Below are 25817 nucleotides of genomic sequence, written 5' to 3'. Positions count from 1 at the left end.
AAAATAAAAATCCTTGAGAAAGGCTTTTAGACAGTTGAAGCAAACCACACATATACAAGATTTGAGGATTCATTTATGGCTTGCTTACAAATTGGCATAAACAAATGTGCTTATATTAACATCTTCAAATTCTGAAAGCTTTTTGTGCTTCTATTTGCCAGATATCCAAGTTCTTACAACCTAATCACCAATAGGTTTTGAATAATTATTTCTGTTTTAATTTGACTTATTTAAAATGTGAAACGTGGGTCAGTTTTCAAACAACTCCTGTGTTTTTTTTAAAAATGTTACTTAGCCACTAAATCCACTAGTGTTTTCTTTCTTGGAATCTTTTTAGTTTGCAAACAGAAGTTAATTGTAGCATATCTTTCAATTCATTTATGGATATCTGAAAATTATGGCAATCTGATTTTAACCTTAAAATTTATCCTCCTGTAAATACTTTGATTCTGTACCTCAGCTCTGACTTTTTGAGGGGGTCCAAATGGAAATCATTGTAGATGTCTAATGTTTGGGAGGAAGCATCTCGCCTTCTTTTTTAACTCACTTTTTAATGTGCTATAGCACAAGTGGAATATTAACATGTCTAATACAGTATTTTTTTTATTCAGTCAGGGAATAGTTAGGTTCAGGGTGGGAAATGTATTAAGGATTGGAGAATAGGTTATAAGAAGACTGGAGCAAACACAAATACATTAAAATATATTAAAATCCACATTAGCACAGTCTGTGAAGGAATGAGCAGCATATAGAAAAGTCTGGCTGCACACGCCTCTGCCTTTTAGGTACCCTGTGGGTATTTTTGGTTCCTCTTGCCAGTGAGAGTTATTATGAGAGGCACATTGTGAAAATTGATTTCTGTTCAAACAGGTCCCAGTTTGTACAGAGTGTTATCGCCCAGTGTCTGGTGGAACTCTCCACTGCTAGAAGCACTTTTAGATTCACTATTCAAGGTCATGATGGCAAAGTGTACATCTTGGTAAGACGTTATTTCTCCCATCTTTCTGTAGCCTGGTAATCCAGGGTCTCAGAAATTCTTTAGTCTTGCCATTCTCTTTTCTTAATTCTCAGGTCTAGAAAATAAATGATCAAATACTTAATTTGTAATATCCATTGAATTCCCAAACCAAACTCAATGACAAAAGAGCAAGTGGCTTTATGTGCTAGGTACTGGGGATATAGAGAAAAATAAAACCTGAAACCTGCTCATACCACAAAATAAAGTTTTTCACTCTAAGTTGTTAATGACTTTTCTTGGTCAGTATAACACAGTTCTGTCTCTGTCACTTTTTTCCCCCTATTGATTTTTCTGTTTTTCCTTTTTGATACTCTTATGTTTAAAATATATTCTGTTGCTCCTGTTTTTATATATATGTGTGTATGTGGTAAGACACTTCATGTGAGATCTACCCTCTTCATAGATTTTTAAGTGCATGCTAACAGTATTGTTAATTATAGGCACAATATAATACGCAGATCTCTAGTACTTATTCGTCTTGCCTAACTTTAACTTTATACTCTTTTCATTAGCAACTCTCCATTTCTCCCTCCTTCCAGCCTTTGGCAGCCATCATTCTACTCTCTGCTTCTATCTGTTGGACTGTTTTAGATTCCTTATGTAAGTGGAATCCGGCAGTACTGTCCTTCGGTGTCTGGCTTATTTTACTTGGCATACTGTCCTCAAAGTTCATCTGTGTTGTTGGATATTACAAGGTTTCCTTCTTTTTTAAGGCTGAGTAACCCATTGTATGTATGCAGCACATTTGTTTTATCCATTCATCTGTTGATGGACATTTAGATTGTTTCCGCATCTTGGCTGTTGTAAATGGTGCTGCAGTGAACGCAGGGGTGCAGATACCTCTTTGAGATCCTGATGTTAACACATTGATGTTTGAGAAAGAGTGGCAAGTTTGGGATAAGAGGCCCTGCAGTTAACAGAATCCTTTCCTTCATGTACCACAAGCATCTACTATTATACTGTTGCTGTTAGAAATAATGGTCTGCAGAAAAGAATTTGGACCACTTATATGAGAATCTTAAGGCCCAAGTCTCTTTTCTGCCTCCATATCTATTTTATTCAACCAGTAAACATATATTGAACATTTCTTATTATAAAGGCACTGTTCTAGGTGTTGAGGGTAGGGCAAAAAATGCCATTAAGGAACTCCCAAGCTAATAGGGAAACATGGTAGCTCGAAGGAGGCAGGGGGTTAGGTTGTTGTTAGGTGTGGCTTCGTAGCTGGCCATCCATTATGGGGACCCCATGCTTCTCTGACTCAGATAATTTCTACCAAAACTAAAATACTTTTTGACTGAAGTTAATACTGAGTATGCCTGATAGTCATAGTCTGAAATTAGTTTTAATTTTCTTTTACTGTAAGGTTTTCAAGTTAAAACTCAGGAATAGGAACTTTTAAAATCTACTACTAATATAATATTTAAATTCAAAAAATGTCTTTGTTATAAAAGTAATACATTCTTGAAACAGACAGTGTAAAGAATGTGGCAGTGGTATTCCTCCACCTTGTCTTCTCTACTGTCTTGCTATATCATAGTATTTGAAGGTAAAAATTATTAATTTGGTATGTGCACTTCCAACATTTCCCCCCATTCATATATGACTACATGTTCATACACTCACATTTTGCTTTTGTTTGTAAAACATACCAGAATCATATGATGAGCATTTTTCTTCAATATGTTTACTCCACACAGCAGTGTATCATAAGGATTGTTTCTTGTTAGTGTAAATGTAGATCAGCGTCTTTAAGGTCTAGAATTCCAGTGTGTGGCTGTTAAAGACAGTGCGGCAATGAAAGTGATCTTCGCATGTGTATTTTAGCACTTCTTTAGAAACAGACCTTTTTAATCTAATACGGTATTAGAATTTGTGTATTTTAAATTGATAATTATCATCCTCCAGAGAAGCTGTATTAATTTATCCCGTATAGTGAGGCATTCTTGGTACCCCGCCCAGATCCCCTTTACTCAGGCTGATAGACCCATTTCCCAGCTGCTGAGAGGTGTGGACTGCTAATGGCACTCAGCTGCCTCTTCTCCAGAGACTTGCCCTTATGTGACAGATGTCACCTTGTTCAGAAAGTTACCTCTTCCCACCCCTGCTCTGGTCCACCTACTGCCATTGATTTGACCCTGTTGTGCAAAAAGAAGGGGCCTCCTGTCTGAAGGTGGGACAGATTTTGTGGGTGGGATTCTTGCTTCAGAGCTCCCCATGGGGTAAGGCTGAAGCCAGACCCCTGCTGAGCTCCTCAATGAACAGCAGGCATCCAAATCCCAAAACACTCTTCTGCTAGCAGTCCAGACCCCTCTTCTGAACTGGATGGTGCCATCTTGTTGTACTTGCAAATCTGATAAGTGGAAAAAGGTGGCAGATGATTTTCACATTTCCTTATTGCTAGTTATATTAACATTTTTATATGTTTATCACTTATTCCTTCTGTTAATTCTGTACATATTCTTTGCCTTTATTTCTGTTGGGCTGTTTTTGCCCCCTTATTGTTTCCTGGGAGCTGTATATATTATAGATAATACCTTTGTTATATACTATTAAATAGTTTCTCCTAGTTGGTTGTCTCTTTCTCTTTTTTCTTTTTTCAACTTTTATAATCTCAGTGACTCTACCAGATGTTATACTTTGAAAGACTTACCGTACTTAAAAATTATATACATGGTTCTCCTGTTTTATTTTCTGGTATTTTATAGTTTTATTTGTGTTTTGTTTTTTAGTGATGGTATGAAATATGATAATGAGTGATAATGATATCCTTATACTTGGACTTTTCTCTCCGTATCTTTAGCTATGGCTTTTAAACTCAGACAGTTTGGTGATTGAATCTTTGGGAAGTTCCAGAGGTATCACAAAATTCCCTCTGTTGGAAGACATCTTAAAGGCAGATTCCAGTTCTGCCTGGAATGCTGTCAAGGTCCTCTACCAGCCATGTGTCAAAAGTAGGAATGAAAAGTAAGTTGTGTGTTTGTTTTCTCATTCCACGTTGTTTAGTTTCTTTTGCCATTTGGTGTTGAGAAATTAATGAATTAAATGGTACTATGCCACTTCCCTATTTGAAGCTTCTAGGAGTTGTACTGCTAAATGTTACGCTTTCAAGTAGATTGAATTATTAAAGATGATTCATGCTAATGTGTAGAAAGCTTGCTTTTACTGAAAATAATTGTCTTTTTCTTGTAATCTCAGCTGTCTACGCATATGGCTGTAGTACTTAATCAGGCATCAAAAGCTATGAATATTTACTGATAAGCACTTTCCAGGCATTGGGGATGCAATGGTGAAAAAAACCTAGTCCTTTCTTCCTGGGATTGTCATTCTAATGGGGGGAAGGCAGACCATAAACAAAAAAGGTTTAAAACCACGACCAATGTGGCCATGTGACTCGTGGCTCCTGCGAAAGAGTCAGGCACTCATCTGAGGGCTTCTAGCTCATTTAAGCCTAACAACAACCCTGTGGGGTAGGTACTATTATCACAAAACACAGGTGTTAAATTACTCTCCTGAAATACAAAGCAAGGTAAAGTAGTTGGGGAGGAGTAGGATGGGTGTAGGAGGTTGTCATTTTATGTTGAAAAGTCAAGGATGTTTCCTAAGACGATATTTAAGTGGAAAACTTGAAGTGAAGGAGTGAGCTTTATCTGAGAGAGCAGTGTTCCTGGCAGAGAGAACAGATTGGAGTTTATACTTGTCCTGTACTCTCCAATGGGTTTGATCAAATTTGGACTAAGAACAGAAAGATGCCAGTTGTTTTCTAGGAAGTAAATACGAAATTTTGAAAAATTGCTCATCTTTTTTTTTTTTTGGAATATATAAGCAGTACCAATCATAAAATATTTAAACAGTTGAGACATACATAAAGTAAAATGTGAAAGTTCTCCATCATGCCCCTTTCTGGAAGTAAAAAGTATGTTGTATATTCTTCAATTCCTTTTTCTATTTATTTTTCATCTTAACATAATTTGGAAGATACATGTGTATTTTTTACACTTAAAAAGAAAGCAACACTGTGTCCTGGGAGATTCTTTACAAGTCAGTGCTTTGCATTTTATGTAATGGGTGTACTATAAATAATTTAACTGTTTTTCTGTTGATAGATACTTGGGTTATTACCATTTTGCTGCTATAAGTAACATTTCATTGTGTGTCGTTATACAAATTTGGTTTGTAATTATGTGTACTTTTTTTATGAGGGATTTCTAGAAGTAGAATTGCTGAAGCAATGGTACAACATTTAAAATTTTGATAGATAATACTAGTTACTTTGTAAAAAGGCATTGCAAATTTATATTCCTACCTGAAGTATCTATAAATGCCCATTTTTCTGTAACGTCACCCAAACTGCCATTTAGATTTTTGTCCATCTGATGCCAGTCTAAATGAAACAGGTCAGATACAGATCCTTTTGTTGTTTTGAGGTATGATCAGAGACTCTGGCTTATGCTTTGATGTTTTGGGCACTTTGGTGTGTGTATGTATGTGTGCACGTGTATGGCCTAATACATAGTTACCTTTTAAGCTCTTTGTTGCTTGTATTCTACATTTACTTCTGTGTTTGTGTGTGCCTTTACAGATTCATGTGGATTTATGTGGTGAAGCTTGTTAAAATCTTTTATGTTTTTTATTTATTTGAAATGTGGACTTTTGAGAAGGATGTGTTAAATCACACTATGATTATGAATAAGTTATTTTCTTCTGATTTTGATATCAGTTTTTGCATTGTATATTTTGAAGCTATGTTATTAGGTACATAAATATTTGTGCCATGACAACTTGACTAATTGCATATTTTATCCAGAAGAGATTTTTGCTGTCCTTCTATGTAATGCTATTTCCGCTTAATTCCAATTTGCCTGATGTTAATATTGTTATATTTACTTTCCTTTTTTTTTTAATTGCTAATTTGTTACATAGTAGTCCCTTCTTACCTGCAGTAAGAGAAAAGACTTTTCCTTAATAAGGTTTTGCATTTCTTCTTTTCTCCCTGTCTCCTGAACTCTGTCCTCTATGTTGAGATCATGTATGATTCTGGTGATGGTGGCAGTTTCTTCTTAGGGAAGTATCAAGCCACTGCCCTGACCTGACCTATTTGCTTCCCTCTTTTTTTTTTTTAATATATTTTTAAACTTTATTTATTTTGAGAGAGACAGAGGGGAGGGGTGGAGAGAGAGGGAGAAAGAGAGAGAATCCCAAACAGGCTCCTCACTGTCAGCACAGAGCCTGACACAGAGCCTGAACTCACAAAACTGCAAGATCATGACCTGAGCTGAAATCAAGAGTTGGATGCGCAACCAACTGAGCCGCCCAGGCTCCCCTTGCTTCCCTCTTACGTATCATGGCCATAAGTGGTTTTATATTTTTATTGTATAAGTCCATTTCCATAAAAATATTTGATGTTTTAAAAATATTTACAAATAGTACTGTATAGTATATATCTTTTTACAGTTTGGTTTTTCACTTACTAGTCTTTGTTTCATTGATTTGATGAAATCCGCTCTTTTATGTACTGTTAAAGTTGGACTGTAGTCAATCCTTGAGTATCTGAAAATCTCTTATATGTTATCTCTCTGAAAACCTATAGGATTTCTCTTTATCATTGTTTTTCTAAGATTTCATACAGATGTATCTAAATGTGTTTATTCAAAATGTTCTCTTATGTCACAATCCGTTCTGTCTTACAAATGAATTGTTCTCTCAGTATCTGTGATACCAATAATGATACTTCAAGTCTTCTGTTCTCTCTGTTAACTCTTTTCTTTGGGTGTTAACTCTCCTCTCTTTGAAAACGTTCCTTGTGTTTCTAACTTTGCTTTACGGTGTTACTTTCCGCAAATGTTTGATAATTCCACTAGAATTCATGTGCTAAGATGTATACTCCTTGTGAACCAGGACCTTGTGCGTCTTGCTCCTTACTACATCTAGGTGAGTTCTTGTAGAAGTTCTCAGTATAGAAAATTTGTGGTCACATTTAACAAAACATTTGTCAAATGAATGGTACATCATTTTCTGCTTATTTTTATATTTGATAATTGCTGTTCCTCTGTTGGTAACTGCCTTTATGGATTTGTGAAAGAGAACTCTAAGGATATACCAGTTTGGTTGTGACAGTTTGTCTTTTGACAACTTTTGGGTGCTAAGAAAAAGGAAGCGGTGGTAGACTAAGTTACTGTGATGAACCTTATATTCATTATCGTGAAGAATCTTTACACTGCCTGTTTTGAGTTGTGTGACAGAGATTCGATGCACTGTCTCATTATTTCGCTCATTCCTAACAAATTACCATGACACTGGAAATACAATGACTATAGTCAGTTGTGTTCTGTATTTGATTAGTGGACTTTTTTTTTCCTTTTTTAACTTTGTATGTCATGTCTTAGGGATATAATAAATGAGTTTGGTGACTTCAGTTTGCCTGTTGTGTATAACTGCTTTTGTTTTCTTCTTCTACTGTTTGATTCTTTATCCCCGGAAGGTAGGAGGGGAACTTCACAAGTTGGGTAAGCATTCTGCTAGTTACTTGCTTTTGTCTTTCAAGGACGTTGTCTTTTAAGAGACATTAGTTTCTTTCTTTGGGGGCATTACTGAGCAAACCGTAGATTCCCTGGCATATTTTTGGCATGTGGGGTGGTGCATTAACTATTTTAGTCCAATTGGTTGCAATTTTTTTTTTTTTTTTTAGTGGAAGTGTGGATTGCCAGATGGCAGTCTAAAAGAGGAAAATAGCAAATGTAACTATGGTTTTAGTTCCTTGAGGACACACACAAAAAGTGGCAAGTAACATATTTAGAATGTTCTTTCTTTCTAGCAATAGACACACATGTCTCTTGACATTTTGAAGTCTATTGTTTTTTATCCCCGTACCCCTTGCCCACAATTATCTTACAACTTATATTGTTTAGTTTGTATATCAGAATTTAGATCATAAATATTAACTTTTTAGCTTTGGACCACCCTATCTTAACTACTTCTGCAGTTTGTGCTAAATCATCAATTCATCCATGGCCTCCTATTTTCTAGAATGGGAGTCATTTTGCCCCTGAGGGGATATTTGGCAATGTCTGGGACATTTTTGGTTGTCACAACTTGAGGGGCTACTAGAATCTAGTAGGTAAAGCCTAGGATGCTCTTAAACATCCTACAATGCCTCAGAGAGCCTCAACAACAAAGAATGATCCAGCCCCAAATGCTAGTAGTGCCAACGTTGAAAAACCCTGTTGTGGATTATCTCCTGAAACCCAGCCGTGTCTACCTTTTCCGTCTGGGTGGCACAGCCCACTAATTTCTGGAAATTTTTTTTAGGCCAGCAAATAAGAGAAATTTTACTGCAGCGTGAGCCTAAACCTCTATAATCCCACACGTTAAGTTAAGTTAGAGTAAAAAGGATAAGGACAAACCTAACATAAATGTTTATTGTTATACTTCGCTCATTTTCTTTAGGGAAATGTGAAAACTAGATTTATTTTTAATTAACAATGATGAAGAATTTTATAGGTTTTAAGTTCTTTGTTCTTATGTCTATAAGAGAAAAGAATTTAGGGAATGTAATCACTAAGTGCAAAGCAGTGGGCTTTTTTTAAAAGCTAAATTGAATTCTCTTCATTGTTTTAAGTCATGAGTCCTATTATTGGTAGTGGATCTTCCCACGTTTTCCCACATTTTCCAAAATGAGATCGCCAGAGCTTTTTTATTTTGCAGCTGAAAACTCTATACCCATTAGACAATTCTTTCTCCCTCTATCCCCCAGCCCCTGGTAACCACTATTCTATTTTATGTATTAAAATAAAGTAGAAAATAAAATAAAATAAAATAAAATAAAATAAAATAAAATAAAATAAAATAAAATAAATAAAATAAAATTTTTTAAAAATAAATTAAAAATAAAATAAAATAAAATAAAATAAAATAAAATAAAATAAAATGAGTGTGTTAGTCTGCTACGCCTGGCATAACAAAGTGCCAAAGACTGGATGACTTAAAAACCAGAAACTTATTTTCTCAAAGGCTCTGGTGACTAGAAGTCCAGGATCAAGGTGCCGTCAGGATGGTTTCTGGTAAGGCCTCTCACACGGGCTTGTAGACAACCTCCCTCTCACTGTGTGCACCGCGCATGACCCCTTCCGTTTGTGAGAACAAAGAGAAAGATGAGAGGGGGTGGAGATGGAAGAAGTTCTTGCTTCTCTTCCTCTTCTGATAAGGACAGCAGTTCTATCTGATTAGAGCCCCATTCTTATGACCTCAGTCAACTTAAGTACTCCTTGAAAGGCCCTGTCTCCAAATACAGTCCCATTGGGGGTTAGAGCCCTAACTGTTCGTATTCAACATGTGAATTTGTGGAGAACACAATTCAGTTCATAATACTGACCACTTTAGATATTTCATATATGTGGAATCATGGAGTATTGTCTTTTTGTGACTAGTTTATTTCACTTACCATAACGTCGTTAAGGTGGTTCATCTATGTTGTAGCATGTAACAAGATTGCCTTTCTTTTTGAAGTTGAGTATTATTCCATTGAACGCTTTTTGATTATCCATTCATCGCTCAGTGGACATTTGGATTGCTTCTTGTGCATTTTGAACAGTGCGGCGGTGACCTTGGTGTGCAAATATCTCTTGGAGACCCTGCTTTCAATTCTTTTGGATATATACCCAGAGATAGGACTGCTGGATTGAATGGTAGTTCTGTTTTTAATTTTTTGAGGAACCTCCATACTGTTTTCCATGGTAGTTGCAGCATTTTACATTCCCACTAATAGTGGTTCTAATTTCTCCACATTCTTACCAACACATTATTTTCTGTTTCTGGTTTTTTGTTTGTTTTTTTTAAGATTTTGTTTTTAAGTAATATTTACACACAACACAGGGCTTGAACTCACAACGCCGAGATCAAGAATTGCATGCTCCACCGACTGAGCCAGCCAGGTGCCCCTGTTTTCTGGTTTTTTAATAGTAGCCGTCCACATGGCTGTGAGGTGGTATCTTATTGTGGTTTTGATTGGCATTTCTCTGATGATTAGTGATATTGAGCATCTTTTCATATGCTTGTTGGCCATTTTTATATCTCTGGAGAAATGTCTGTTCAAGTTCTTTACCCATTTTTTTTAATCAGGTTACTTGATTTTTTTGTTGTTGAATTGTTGGAGTTAATATATTCTGATATTAACTCTTTATTTGACATGTGGCCTGCAAATATTTTTTCTCATTCCATTGCATTTTTTAAGTTTACTTATTTATTTTGAGAGTTGGGGGGGGGCGGGTGCAGAGAGAGAGGGACAGAGAGAATCCTAAATAGGCTCCACGCTCAGCACAGAGCACGACATGGGGCTTGATCTCACAACTGCAAGATCATGACCTGAGCCAATATGAAGAGTCAGATGCTTAACTGACCAAGGCATCCAGGCGCCCCGAGGTCACTTTTTTTATTGCATCTATTGATTGTGTCTTTTGATGCACAAAAGTTTTTAATGTAATTCCATTTAGTTTTACTTTGTTCCCTGTGTTTTCTGTGTCACTTTCATAAAATCATTGCTAAAGTATGGTTAATTGAGGTGCTCATACCTGATGTGTCAGAGACTATCATTGCCTGAGATAAAATTAGGTGATTTTTAGGAGATTTAGAGGCCTTTGTCCTTTTTGATTGATGAAAACATAAACCAAATGTTAATTTATGCTAATTTTATATCTAGCAGAATATATAAGACCTGTTACTTAAAAATTACATAACCTACTAGAACACTTGACATGAATTTATTTGGATAGTGTGTGAATATGATGCTAAAATGAGTGAATGAGCAAGTAAGTGAATGAATTGATAAGTGTGTCACCAACTCCTAAAAAGCACTTTATTAAATCATTTCTATGTCTTCTATGTCTCCACATAGAAGTCACAAGGTGATATTGTCAGTGCACTCTAATTAGGGGCATTCCTTTTGTAGAGTAGGATTAATTTAAACTTCAGATGTGAATGTCCAAGTCTTATATTTTATAAATGAGGAAACTGAGGTGCAGTAAGAGAAATAATTAGTCACTTTATTAGTTGGTAATAGAGCCAGAATTTGAGCCAGGTTGTCCTGATTCCAAATTCAGTTATTTTTCATTATATCATGTAGAGTCCCTCACCATAAAATTTTAGGAGATTTGAAAATGTCACTATAAATGTATGTTCTTCCTCAAGAACAATTCCTTTGATAGTTTAGAATGTGTCAGCATTTTGATTACTCCCCAAAATATACTGCTTACTATACTATATTCAGTAAATATTTATGCATCTTAATACATAACATCAGCGGTGGAAACTTCTGATTTATACCCTGTCCATATCTGATCTTCTAAAATCAGAATTGAAGGATACAAATGTGATTTTTTTTCAGAAGTCCATTGCCTTAGCTTCTTAGAACAGGAATCCATTAAAAGGAAATTAACCTAAAAATACATAAAAGTTATCAAATACCTCTGGGAAAATAGAAATGCTTCTTTGGAAAGTACTTTTCATACATTTGTCACCACTGCTATTATCACCTAGACTTACTCACCTAGAAATTGTTCTACATTATGAAGCAAGTGGAGCACAAGCTTCTTTAATTTGTAATTGGAAAAATCCCTCCTGTGAGTGCACTGTGTAAGTACAGTGGTCTAAATTCAAACTTTTTTATTTGGAATTCTTATCCATGAATTATAATCATTAAAGAAGATACAGGAAATAAGACCAGGACATATAATAAGAGTGAGCTTTTTCCCTAGAGATACCAGTCAAAGCAGGTTTTCCTATGAAAAGCATTCCATCTCTTGGAACTGCTTTCTGGAAAGAATCTGCTTTCCTTCTTCTGAGGAAAGAATGAGACAAGTATAATCGTGATCTGTGGGGGTAAAAAGGGAGAGGGGACTGGGATTGGCTAAAACATGGAGAATGTGTATATGAAATTGTTTCTTCACTTCCCTGTGTTTTCTATTCATGTGTTAGGTATTTTTATGGATCAGACCTGGAGTAATTGCCTTCACTTTTCACATCAGAAGGGTTTGGGTTTTTCTTTCCTCTTTTTTTATTACCTCCTACTATACTTGGTATTATATGTGATTCCAAAGCAGGAGACCAAAGATTAGTGCCATAAAGGAATTTACAGTAAAGTTAAGGCAACATGGTAAACGTACACAGAAAAATTCTTTGAAAAGAACCGAATCTACATTTATGTTGAGGAAAGGATTTTCATGGAAAAATCATATTCATTAGCTGATCAAAGAAAATGGAAAAAAGAGAAGTACTGTCCTCCACTCCACCCCCACCTCAGTAAAAGCTGAGAAGGACTGGGCAGGGGAAGCATGCATGTTTCTACGTAGAAACTGCCAGTAGGCTGCTCCTGTTGCAGTGGCAGAGAGGGGTTGGGTGGGGAGTGGGGAGGTGGCAGTCATCTGCCCACAGAGATGCTCCCATGTATTGGTCTGGCATATGAGGTTCTCCCCAAAACTTTTGTTTGAAGAAAGATTTCCACCACTGATACAAAAATGCTTGAGAACCACCATTCTCTGTGCTATGCCTTTCACCAGACAAGGTTTGAATTCACTGGGTCATGACACAGTTACTGCTTTAAAAAGAGTGACCACACTGAGATAGTTCTAATTGACTGAATGGTCTTCCTCTTATCGAGCTGAGCTCTGTCTGCCAGAAGCTTTCATCCAGAGCTACCAAAAATTAATCTGTTGATTCTTGAATATGACATCTCTTCACATGTTAAGATAATCTAACATTTGGTCCTAGAGTTTTTCTTACCAGCCTCAAATGAATGGTTTCAAGCTTCCCTTTCCTTTTGCAGTCTTTTTTTCCCCACTTGGTCCCCTTTTCTATTACCATCTTGACTGCCCATAAGAAGATGTTGCCCCAGCATCCTATCAGCTTTACATAGGGTGAATCAGAGAAAAGCAAGCTGGAGCTAGGGATTCATTTTCCAGGGCTATTTTAGGTAATTTAGATATAAAGGGAAGAAGGCATTTACAGTGGTCCCAAACAAAAGTGACTTGATTTCAAGAACCCATTGAATTTGGACATTTAGCAGAGAAGTTTTCAACCTCAAGTGTTGTAGATGGTCATTCATTTGTTGATTCAGCATAGTTATTAAATGCATACTACTGTGCTAGATACTAGAAATACAAAATTGAGCTAAAAGAGATCTGATTCCTTGCATTGTAGACCTTAGTGGAGTCTACTGGGAAGGACAAATAAATGCAAAATTGCAATACAATCAGTACTATGAAAAAGAGCTAGATAGTGTTAAGAGAGCAAATCATAGAGCGACCAACCAAGTCGGGATGGGATTCCAGGAAGAACTTATGCTTAACTGCTGTCTGAAAGATGAGAAGCAGGAGACTGTGTGAAGAGTCTCTGGGCAAGGGAGAAAGCTATATAAAAGGCCAGTGGTGAGAACGAGCACAGTGAAGACAAGAGCTGGGAAGAAGACCCAGGTGGCTACTCTGGAATAGAGTGAGGAACAGGAAAAGGGTAGGGAGGAGGCAGGCCAACTCAGGATCTTAAAGGCATTTTTAAAGAGCTTTGTCTTTGTGTTTATCCTAAGAACAGTAAGAATCTATTAAATGTTTTGTCTAAAGAGAAGGGTGAGTTTATGCTTCCAAAAGTGTATTCTGGCCACCAACCAGGGAACAGATGGTTATGGTAGATCACATAGGAGGCTGTTGCAAAAGCCCAAGAGAAATGACTATAGTGGGTGACAGTAGCTAAGATAGATTGGAGAGATAGTAATATTGCAGTGTTTGTGATTGATTGAATTTGGAACCAAACCATTATTTATTGGGATAGATAATGTTGGAAGAAGATCAAGTTTGGGAGAAGATCATGAGGATCAGTTTTATATGTATTGAGTTTGAGTTACATTTGAGTCATTCAAGAGGAAATAGCAAACAAAGTTAATATGCAGACCTGGAGTTCTGATGCAGGCTTTGGGCTGGGTTTTTAAATTCGTGAGTCATCTGCATATTGGTCATAATTGAAGCCAAGGGCAGGGGTGGGATTGTTTAGGAAGAGAGGTGGAAGGACTGAGCTGTGAAGAACTACCACATTTATGGGCCAGATAAAGGAGGGTGAGCCTGGAGAGGAGATGGAGGAGCAACCAGAGGGCTAGGAGGAAATTTTCATAGAGGCTGAGGGAAGAAGAAAGTACTTTAAGAAGAAATAAGTGGTCAGATCCTGCTGAGAGGTCAGATAAGATGTTGGATATAAAACATGTATTGGATTTAGATTGAAAAAGTCATCATGACCTTAGCAGGAATTGTTTTGTCAGGTGACAGAGCTGGGAGCTATATTGGAATGGGGGAGCAGTGCGTGGCAGCTGATGTGACAGAGACACGTATGGACAACTGTTTTGAGAAGTTTGGCTTTGAAGGGAAGGAGAGATCTGAGGGGATGGGAAGCTGATGAAGCCAGGCAGGTGGGGTTAGATCCTCTTGAGCCGATTTAAAAGCCAATAGAAAGGATCCTGTTAAGAGGAAGAGGTTGATTACACATGAGAAAGAAGTGGTGATTGATTTTGACAGGATAGGAGGGGCTGGTATCTCAAACTAGCCTTGGGAGTAGGGATAATTTCCTTTCTGTTACAGGAGGGAAGGTCAAAATTGGAGTGGATGGAACAGGTTTGCATACTAGGTTTTGGGAAGATAAGGGACTTGGTCCTCTATGGCATCTATTTTATCTATAAAATAGGAGTGGTGTAGGGAGAGGCATAAGAGGGAAAGGGGTGGTGTAGTGGACTGTTGGAGGTTTGAGGAGAATGGATAAGATTCAAAATGGTCATTTGGAGAGGAGGTGAGTGAGATAACTAGAGATGTGTGGGAGTGGTTGGTGGTGTTCATTGCCTGTTGAGGGTTGCAATTGTGAATTTATAGTGTGACTTTTTCCAGCATATCATTTACCTAAATGTAAGCACAGAGAAAGCGCAATTGGGTTCAGCAGGGTTCAAGTTTTATTGTCTCAGTGCAAAGAGTATTGTGTTAATTTTGTGCTATTAAAATGATGAACTACAGAATCTCTGTGACCTGTTTGAATGAAGACTGAGAGTTGGAAGGGGGCCTTGGCTTCTCATCATCTGAAATGTATTTAGCTATGGTAGAGGAGAAACTTACTTTTAATTGTATAGCTAAAGCTTCTCAAATGTTATTTTAAAAATATCTGATTACTGGCGGGAAATGATCTCTTTAAAACATATTAAGGAAAACTGTAGTATTTTAAATGGAGCTTTAAGCACTTATTTAAATATATGCTCTGAGTTAAATTTTCTCCAACCTATTCCATGTGTTTTTGTAGTCCTATCTTATAAGGAAGTTCAATGTGGCTTAATGTAGGATAATGAGTATAAAAGAAAAGGGCAGTATCTTCCATATCTGCCAGAATAGTTTGACATTTGTCATCTAAAACAACGGCAGTAGTCCTGATTGGCTCTGCTTTTGTTCTTGACAGTGAGTGTAAAATAAACCTTGGATTCTAAGGTCAGTTGGAGTCAGTTTCTTTCAGTAGAACATGGGTTTTTTTTTTTTTTTTTTAATCTAGGTGGCTGCACGAGCCCTCAAGGCATTGAGGTGCTTGCACCTCTATTGGAAACAAAATACATTGAACATGACATTATTGGCCTCTCCAGTGTTAAGGCCAGCTGCTGTCGTAACATCTACCAGGAGAGTAAGTGCTTGTCTCAGGGACCTAGGCTGGGCTTCCGGCCAAGGGCCTCCAGTAATACTGCTGGTCTCCATGGGATGCCCTCTGCATTATTGCACCATAGCAACTGCCAGAACCTTACCCTGCCATTTTCTCTCTAATGTTAGAGGAAAATTTTCTCCCTACCTTAAAAAATTAATCACTTGTAATTCCCCAGGTAAATAATGTAGGCATTCTTCTTGTACAATAAATTCAACATCTTGGAATAAAACTCAAATCCCCTTGGCCACCATCTTGAATTCTAGTTTCCCCTATATAAGTCGCCACTGTGAACACTCTTTATGTCAACATAGACATGTTTATAAATGCCCCAGGAGTGTATATAGAAAGGTTTTGTGTGTTATCTTTTCATTTTTCTTACCATATCTCATAGTACCCTTCCACAGTCTATTTTTTCACTCAGCATTATATCTTCCCAATACATGTAGATATTTCATTTTAAGTGCTTTATAATATTCCATAATATAGATATTTCATGGTTTCTTTAGTCATTCTGTTGCAATTATTTTAATTTTTTTTTCTTTGATAGTAACAGTTCTGCAGTGAAGAGCCTTGTACATACCTCCTTGTGAAATTCTGCAAGGACTTGTTTAAAGTGGATGGGAAGAAGTGGAGTTGCTGCTCCTGGGATAGAGTTAATTTACATTTTTTTAAATAAACTTTTTATTTTGGGAGTAGTTTTAGATTTATAGAAAAGTTGCAAAGATAGTATAGATGGTTCCTGTATATATACCCTTGACCCAGTTCCAGTTTTGCCTAATATTATCTTACATCACCATGACACCTTTTTTAAAACTGAAAAACCAACATTGGTGGATTAATATTAACTAAATTCCCAGATTTATTTGGATTTCACCAAGTCTTCTAACGTTCTTTTTTTTTTTTAATTTTTTTTTTTTAATTTACATGCAAGTTAGCATATAGTGCAACAATGATTTCAGGAGTAGATTCCTTAATGCCCCTTACCCATTTAGCCCATCCCCCCTCCCACAACCCCTCCAGTAACCCTCTGTTTGTTCTCCATGTTTATGAGTCTCTTATGTTTTGTCCTCCTCCCTGTTTTTGTATTATTTTTGCTTCCCTTCCCTTATGTTCATCTGTTCTGTCTTAAAGTCCTCATATGAGGGAAGTCATATGATATTTGTCTTTCTCTGGCTAATTTCGCTTAGCATAATACCCTCTAGTTCCATCCATGTAGTTGCAAATGGCAAGATTTCATTCTTTTTGATTGCCAAATAATACTTTTTCATATATATATATTTTTTATGTATGTATATATATATATATACATACATATATATACATATATATATATATACACACACACACACACACACACACACACATACATATATATACCACATCTTCTTTATCCATGCATCCATTGATGGACACTTGGGCTCTTTCCATACTTTGGCTATTGTTGATAGTACTGCTATAAACATTGGGGTGCGTGTGTCCCTTCGAAACAGCATACCTGTATCCCTTGGATAAATACATGGTAGTGCAGTTGCTGGGTCATTGGGTAGTTCTATTTTTAATTTTTTGAGGAACCTCCAGACTATTTTCCAGAGTGGCTGCACCAGTTTGCATTCCCACCAGCAGTGCAAAAGAGATCTTCTTTCTCCGCATCCTTGCCAACATCTGTTGTTGCCTGAGTTGTTAATGTTAGCCATTCTGACAGGTGTGAGGTGGTATCTCATTGAGGTTTTGATTTATATTTCCCTGATGAGTGATGTTGAACATTTTTTCATGTGTTGGTTGGCCACTTCTCTTTGGAGAAGTGTCTATTCATGTCTTTTGCCCATTTCTTCACTGGATTGTTTTTTGGGTGTTGAGTGTGATAAGTTCTTTATAGATTTTGGATACTAACCCTTTATCTGATATGTCGTTTGGCAAATATCTTCTCCCATTCCATCAGTTGCCTTTTACTTTTGCTGATTGTTTCCTTTGCTGTGCTTTTTATTTTGATGAGGTCCCAGTATTTCATTTTTGCTTTTGTTCCCCTTGCCTCTGGAGATGTGTTGAGTAAGAAGTTGCTGTGGACAAGGTCAAAGAGGTTTTTGCCTGCTTTCTCCTCAAGGATTTTGATGACTTCCTGTCTTACATTGAGGTCTTTCATCCATTTTGAGTTTATTTTTGTGTATGGTGTAAGAAAGTGGTCCAGGTTCATTTTTCTGCATGTCACTGTCCAGTTTTCCCAGCACCACTTGCTGAAGAGACTGTCTTTATTCCATTGGATATTCTTTCCTGCTTTGTCAAAGATTAGTTGGCCATATGTTTGGGGGTCCATTTCTGGGTTCTCTATTCTGTTCCATTGATCTGAGCATCTGTTTTTATGCTAGTACCATACTGTCTTGATGATTACAGCTTTGTAGTACAGCTTGAAATCCGTAGCGTTCTTTTTTTATTCCAGGATCCAGTCTGTGATACTGCATTGCATTAATTCATTGTGTCTCCTTTGTCTCTTCTGGTCTTAAACAATTTCATATTTTTCAGAAGCACTGGTTAAACATTTTCTTAACTGTCTTTTACTTTGGGTTTAGTTGATACATTTGATTGGACTGAGATGGTGGGTTTGGGAAAGAATATCCTCATTTTATATCAGGAGGTACAGAGTATCCACAGCCATCACTGGTGATGTTCACCGTGATCACTTGGCTAGGTGATGTTGGCCAGTTTTTTCACTGTGAAGTGACTGTTTTTCCTTTTCCACATTCTGTTCTTTGGAATTAAGTCACTGAGTCCAGCCGACACTCAAAGAGGAGGGAGAAAGGTTAGCCTCATCTCCTGAAAAAGAGGTGCTATCTATATATATTATATATAGTGCTGTCTATATATATTATAGTGCTATCTATATATATTATTTGGAATTTTTACATGAGGAAGATTTGTTTCTTTTATTTATTCAATTATTTTTTTTAATGTTTATTTATTTCTGAGACAGAGAGAGGCAGAGCATGAGTGGGGGAGGGGCAGAGAGAGAGGGAGACACAGAATCCGAAGCAGGCTCCAGGCTCTGAGCTGTCAGCACAGAGCCCGACGCGGGGCTCGAACTCACAAACTCACAAACCGTGAGATCATGACCTGAGCCGAAGTCAGTCGCTCAACCAACTGAGCCAGCCAGGCACCCCTTTATTCGATTATTTTTATCTGATGGACTCATGTATATTTATTTTATACCTTGGGTTATAATCCAATACTATGTTATATACTTTGTTATTTACATGCTTATTGATTTATTTTCTTTTGCTCAAATTGTTCTAGTTTTGGCCATTGAGAGCTCTTTTAGGATGGCTCCTGGATCCCTTTGACATGCCTCCATATTTTTAAATTTTGATCACCCTTTTCCTTTCTGATGCTGTAAAATGCTCCAGATTCATATTTTCACTCCTCCATCTCTAGAATCTGCCATAACAAGGAGCTCTGATTCTTTTTATTGGAGAGTGGGAGTGGTCCTTACTACTGGTATTTGAAATTTTAATAGATATTGTTGTTCTCCTAGGGGCTATTCTAGTCAGCCCTTTTACCCTTCTCCTCATACCTATTTCAGTGTTTGATACCATCAGGTTTATTAATTTTGGTCAATCTGATACAACTGCATCTTTTTTAAATATGTGTTTTCCTTACTTTGGTTGAACATCTGTATTTATGTTTACCATCCATTTGAATTTTCTCTTTTGGGAATAGCCTGTTCATATTATTATGATCCTGTCATAATCCAATCGTATCAAAATTAAAATTGGAATTGGTGGCCTTTTACTTTTGGATCATGTTTAAAGAGGTCTTCTTTCTAACATGTCCACTTATGTTTTTACTTCAATTATTTACTGAAGCTAATGATCCACAGATCTCAAGTGGGTCATCTGATAAGCGAAATCATGTGCTTTTTCTCAGTCCTTAGCATTCGTTTTTATTCACCACTTATTCTTCAAGGCATTTGTCTTGGTCTTCTTTTGGTTTTCTTCTGGCTTCTTTGGTCTCTTTCCTTTCCTTTGTTTTGACCTCTTCTCTTCCTCCTTTGCCATTTCTTTTTCCTGTAGCCTGAAACCATGTCCCTGACTTCGTTTTCCCTTTTGCTAAAGTCCATCTGCTCTCATTGTAGAAACTCTAATTTCTGTTGAGTAAAAACTTTCAAGTCTACATTTTCAGACCTGCCTTTCACTTAGGTTCTTTGCTTACATCTCTGTTTTGTCTCTAGGTTGTCTCTGCCAGATGTCCCACTGGCTTCTTATATTCAATATGTGTGACGTAGAAGAAATTCATTAACGTTCCTGGAGAGTGTATGTTTTCCTTCCATTTGTATCTATCAGTGGCATCTTGATTTTCCCAGTCACCCAGGCTCAAATCCTGAAGTTGGCCATTAATTGTCTCCTAATTCCCCTACTTGCAACCAGTTAGGAGGTCATGTCCAGTGTTATTTCAAAATCTTCTTCATATGTATTATTTTTGTTCTCTTCAGCATTGTTACCAACCTAGTTCAGGGGTATTACTATTCTTTGTGTGGAGGTTATGTGTGTCTCTTCAGCCTGTCAGAACTCTCTAATCCAGTTTACCTTCTGCAGCCAGCCTGGCCATCCCCAATTGTATCACTCCTCTGCTTCCTTCCGCCTATCCAAAGTCTTTATCTCCTTGGATTAGTATGTGAGGTCTTCTACAGCCTGGCTCTGTTTTAACCTCATTAGTCCTGCTTTGTCCTATGCCTGCCACATCCTCTGTCATGTCCAATCAGAATGGCATTCTCCAGCTTCTCAAATCATTCATCTGTGCATGTCATACATAGTTCATTGTGTTTAAGAGTTTATAATTACCCACAGGACTCGAAGCTTTCTATTTCAACCAATGTCCATATTATTTTTGTGGTATTTCTATAAGAGAAGGATTGATATGGAAATTGATATTTTTGTTTATAAGTATTCTTACATGTGTAAGGTCTTCATTAGAGACCTACAAATTTTTTTCTCCTATTGTGCATGGCTAATAAACTATTCCTTACATCCTAGGGAATTATATAAAGATAAATATATAAAAATTTATTCTAAGCCCTGTGGGTTTCTAGATTTTTTTTAACTCTTATTTTCCTAGCACCTCTTATTTCCATAATTTTTCTCCTTTTAGCAACATAAAATAATGATATCTTTACTGGTGAAGTGACTTAACCTTGCTAATTTTATCACGGAGTTTGTTTCTAAATCGATAAGGCCAAAAGGGGGAGGTTGGGAGGCACAGCTGACATTTTATGTGCTAGGTTGTTCAAGTTAACTCTGAAAAGTTATTCAGACATAGTTGAGTTTTCTGAATAGAAGTGTCTGGGTTCAAATAAGGTTTATATAGAGACTATAGATTGTCATTCTACTTTTCTTCTCCTTGGGAGTAATATTTTTTTTTGTTTGTTTTCTGCGCATCTGTCTGTTCTTTTTTGTAAGCTTCCTATAAATCCCCTTCTCTTTATGTCTTTAAAGATATAAGGATAAGTATAGTGGTTTTAATGACCTAACAAAATATTAACTATTTTCAAGACTTTACTACGTATCAGACTTGTTCTAAGCTTTTTAATACATTGTACCACTGAATCCTTATAACATGTGTCAAAGTGCTGTGGTTAGAACAAGTCCTAGAAATTGAGGTTACTTGCCCAATGAGGCACAGCTAAGATGTAATAGACTTAGGATTCAAAAACAGGTCTGTCTTCAAAACCTTTGGCTATGTCCTTATGTCAGTACTCACAGTACCATCAAAAAACACTGCCTGTAAAAGTCAAACACACCCACCCACCCCCCCCCCCCCCCCCCCCACACACACACACACTCACGTAAATGGATTTATTTATTTACTAAGTGCTGCTTTTGGACTCTTCAGATTGATACCATCAAACCTCTTTCCTGTTAGCCCCCAAGTAAGATTAACTAATCCACTCTTTTTACCTACCTAATGAAGCCTAAACTTGGCTTCTGCCTCTAAACCTAATTTCAATGTCTTCTCTTTTTCCCTGCTAGTTGCAAACACCAGTCTTAATTGGCTGCTCCCAAGCCCATCTTAATCTATTTTTACACCATGCACTCACAAATGGCTCCTACCCATGTTAACGCATCTTGGGCTGACCTCCTTCCTTCTCTTTTCCACATTTGACTCACATGCTCAGCTCCTTTGCAGATACTTGGTTTTTTCAGCCTTCTCCACATTGAGTTTTCATTTAGGTCTCCTACCCGATTTGCTTTCCCTGGGCTTCTTTGGACCTAATTCCAATAGCTACTTGTCTATTCACCCCATTCTTTTCCCAGTGCAGGGTTACAGGCTTAGTCATTGTAAAACCTCCAGATCCACGTTGGCTTACCAGCCACTTTTTACCTCTTTGATGAAACTCTTGGTCTGTGTTTAAAGAAACAACTGCGGTGAAAACAGAACTTTAGGGTAGGAGATTATCTGGAAATACCTTGTCCTTAGCAAAATTCCTACCCAAACAGTTCTTCAGATACTTATAGATACATGCAAATTATTAGTGCACTTTACATATAATTCAGCAAATGTGTTCTGTAAGAGTAGTGTGAACCTAGAAAGATTAAAGTGACTGTGTTATCTTCTAATTGAAGAAATTGGGCATAGGGCTTCATGATTCAGTTGTGGAAATGTATTTCTTAAATTTAATAATCATATCTGGGATGGGACTTCACTCTGAAGTAAGTCAGTCACAGAAGTGATTCCCCTATTTGTAATTGGGGGTGATTGTTAGGGCATTTGATATTGAGATGACCTGAAACATTTGGGGCACTTAGAAGTTGTAGGAGTACATTTGACATTTTAAAATGGGAAGAGTATGGGATTGGAGTTAGACATGGAATCTCATTCCAGATTTTCCATTGACTAGCTACATTGCCAGGCCAAGTGATAACCTCCAATCTGGGCCTTAATTTCCTCATCTTTTGGGGTAAGTATACTTAACTGTATGGAACATTTATAAGCATTTTAAACAGTGTGATCACAAGCTCTGTTGTGTTTAGTTTGTCTTATAAACCGAAGGTTAGTTTTCTCTTGCTGCAAGTATTTAATGCATGCAGTACTTAGCCTCCGATTCAGTTCAACAGACGTTCACTTAGGCTTCCTGTGTGTAAAACTTTCTGCTTAGAGATATAGAAGATAAAAATATAGATGAGACAGAATTTTTACTTCCAGAGTTTCAGTGTTTAATCTTGGAAACTAACAAGTTACATAAAAGCTCTAGAAGGTATGCATGCTCTGTCCTATGACAGACATAAACAAATGGCTTTCTCATTAATTCTAAGAAAAATTTCATAGAGAAGGTAGCATTTGATCTGAGAATTAAGGGAGGGAAAGATAATGGGGGCAGGAGGTTGAAAAAGAGACATCCTGAGAAAAGATAGGAAATTGCAGGATGCATTTCCCAAAATGTATTAATAAAGATATTAATAGGTTTTTTTGTGGGAGCAAAAAAGGATGCCATAGTCAAATAATACTGAGATTCTTACTATGCAATAATGGTTACTTATTATTGTTATCATTTTTGTTATTAAACAAATTTGTGACTCAGTGGGCTCAGTGAAATTTTATACAAGCATCTTTACTGCTATGCTGCTCAGCATCTTAATAGTCCAAAGTTCAATGTGAATTGTTAAGAGGAAAACATAGCACTTAGCACTTAGGAATCTTAGGTGATCATGGAACCCTTTTTCATGGGAACACCAGGTCCAAAGAATATACCTTTGAAAAATTGCACAGAATCCTGTATATCAGTGGAGCAAAGTGAATGTAGAGAGACTTTCTGATATTACATGAATTGAAGTTGGAAAATAAGAATTTAAGAAAGAAAGATTGTAGAATGTATATATGCACACAGAACACATTTTCCATCAGCCAGTAGGTGTCAGTGTATGTCAAGTATAGCTTGGTTACATCCAGCAAGGGGAATAGACTGAAAGAAGTCACGTGTTGATGATTTCCAAGAGTGTTTATATACCAAGGGAAGGGAATTCATAAAAGAATTTATATTTATTTACAATTATAAATTTAATATGTTTTAAACCACTCAAAGAATGAATTGTATTTTGCTAACATATTCATGACAGCCTTACCCTACTGTACATACAGGTAAGGTAGAATATTTGTTTATGTGTTTGTTCATGCATTCAACTAATGTGTCAGGTGATAGGTACACATTAGTGAATGAAAACAATGAATCTCTTGCTTTTGTAGAACATATATCTAGGAATGGGATTAATGTATATGTGGTATTAATCTAGTATATGTATTATATGTTCTGGTGACTGCACGGAAAATACCCCAAAGGCAAAGTTAGTTTTTACTAGAGGACTCAAATCTCTAGGATGGTTCATAATATAAAATATGTCCCAAAGCATCAATATATACATCAGCCACTCATATTGGACTCTGTCCATGTGCTAGGCTCCCTGGATTGTAACTAGGAGTAAGCTGGCCTATGAGGAATTACAACTACTGGAGCTGTTACGCAAGTATACATGTATCATCGAGTGTTAATTCACCATAGTGCCCATGTCTGGCCAGGAGGAGAAAAGGTGTAGAGGTAACCAACTGTCCCAAAGCTATCTTCCTGCTTCCAGTTTCATATTTCCATTGGAAAATTCGGTTTCTCCTACTTTGCCTTCCCTTAAAGAATGCAGATGTTTTTACAGACACAGACTAACTACAGATCCCATTTCTGTACCTTGGAGACGTGACCTATAAATGTTGGAGGGCTTATTTGACATCTTGGAATATTTATATAAACTCTGTGCATATTTGCACTGAAATCAATTGAAAGTGAAGAAAATTTAATGGAAAATTTTTAACCTAGGGCTTTTTTTTTTTTTTTTACATGAAGATCTTAATTTTTTATTGATGCACTTGGGACTTTTGCAGGTGACACTAATTAATGCTAATGTGACATGTACATCTACCTCTCTCCGACCATATTGATTATGCCTGGCAGCTCTACCTCCTGGGGCTATGTGCTTGGCAGGTTTATAGATAATCAAAGCCTTGGTGAAAAACCTGAAGGGAAAATTCCAAAAGTTGGGAATTCAGGAAGTGCTCAGGGGGATGATAGTTTATGTTTAGCCAGTTTGGAAGGTAAATCTTAATTAGCTAGGGACTGCTATGCTGTTCTTTTTTTTTTCTTTTTTTTTTTTTTAATTTTCAAAGTGATAGCTCTTTCTTATCAACAAAATTTGTCCTTTTTACCTTCTTATATAAATCTCCCTAAACCAAAATTTTGGGGGGAAGAAGATTTGCTTAAGCCATGGCAGCATAGCTCAGGAATCACCATCCATTCTTCATTTTATAGTTTAATTCATTTGTGAAAGCTAAATAAAGATTCTATTTAGATACTTCTAAAAGTGGTATGCTACCAAATTCACAGGATTATTATGAAAAACTACCTGATCCCTGCCTAACTCAGTGTATTAATGAATCAGTGCCAGGTATTTATTTGATAAGCTAGGAACACTGAGGTATTACCGGCAGATTAAATAGAATCCTACCTTCTTGGTATCACTGGGTTACGTGGAGATGTGTGATGGTTTTTAAATATGCCCACAAATTCTTTCTTCCTCCCTTTAAGAGGTAGAGCTTAATTCCCCTGGCTCTTGGGTGTGGGCTGGACCTAGTGAAACACTTCTAATGTATAGAACAATGTGGATGTGACAAAGTGTAAATTCTGAGAGTAGGTCATAAAAGGCACAGTGGATTCCTTTTGGTTGTGTGTCTCACTCACTCTCAGGGGATCCAGCTGTCAGTATGCGGATACTGGGGCCCCATCCCAGCCTTCAGATGACTGCAGCCCCTGCTGACATCTTGATTACAGCCCCATGAGAGAGCCTGAACCAGAGACACCTTGCTAAGTTGTTTCTAGATTCCTGTCCCACAGAAATTGTCAGATGATTGTTGTTTTAAGCTGCCCAATTTGGGGGTCGTTATTAGTAGCAGTAGATAACTAACTCAAAGAGATAAGACAGAAACCTGGAGTTCTTAGACATTTTGCCCTCACTTCCAGCACATTTCAGGGTGTCTGTGAATCCCATGAAATTGGATAAAAAATTATGTGTGGTGTATG

General features: G+C 37.0%; 1 protein-coding gene and 1 long non-coding RNA gene across 6 annotated transcripts in view; one reads left to right on the top strand and one right to left on the bottom strand.

Annotated features, from left to right (window-relative positions):
- Nucleotides 1–25817, top strand: part of UBE3D (ubiquitin protein ligase E3D) — a 240374-nt gene that overhangs the window by 43221 nt on the left and 171336 nt on the right. For all 5 annotated transcript variants that reach the window (XM_023254158.2, XM_023254157.2, XM_006931866.5 and 2 more), the window contains exons 7-8: nucleotides 871–979; nucleotides 3819–3982. In XM_023254158.2, the coding sequence (XP_023109926.1) occupies nucleotides 871–979; nucleotides 3819–3982 (273 nt within the window). The remainder of the gene's footprint in view (nucleotides 1–870; nucleotides 980–3818; nucleotides 3983–25817) is intronic.
- Nucleotides 54–25373, bottom strand: LOC123385451. The gene is made up of 2 exons (XR_006597972.1): nucleotides 25246–25373; nucleotides 54–1073 (listed from the first exon to the last, which is right to left on the bottom strand). It is a non-coding gene; the product is annotated as an uncharacterized LOC123385451 (long non-coding RNA).

Source organism: Felis catus, chromosome B2, assembly GCF_018350175.1.
Source record: "Felis catus isolate Fca126 chromosome B2, F.catus_Fca126_mat1.0, whole genome shotgun sequence".
NCBI lineage: Eukaryota > Metazoa > Chordata > Mammalia > Carnivora > Felidae > Felis > Felis catus.
The sequence above is the reverse complement of the archived record's forward strand: the minus strand, read 5'-3'. Positions and strand labels throughout refer to the sequence as shown.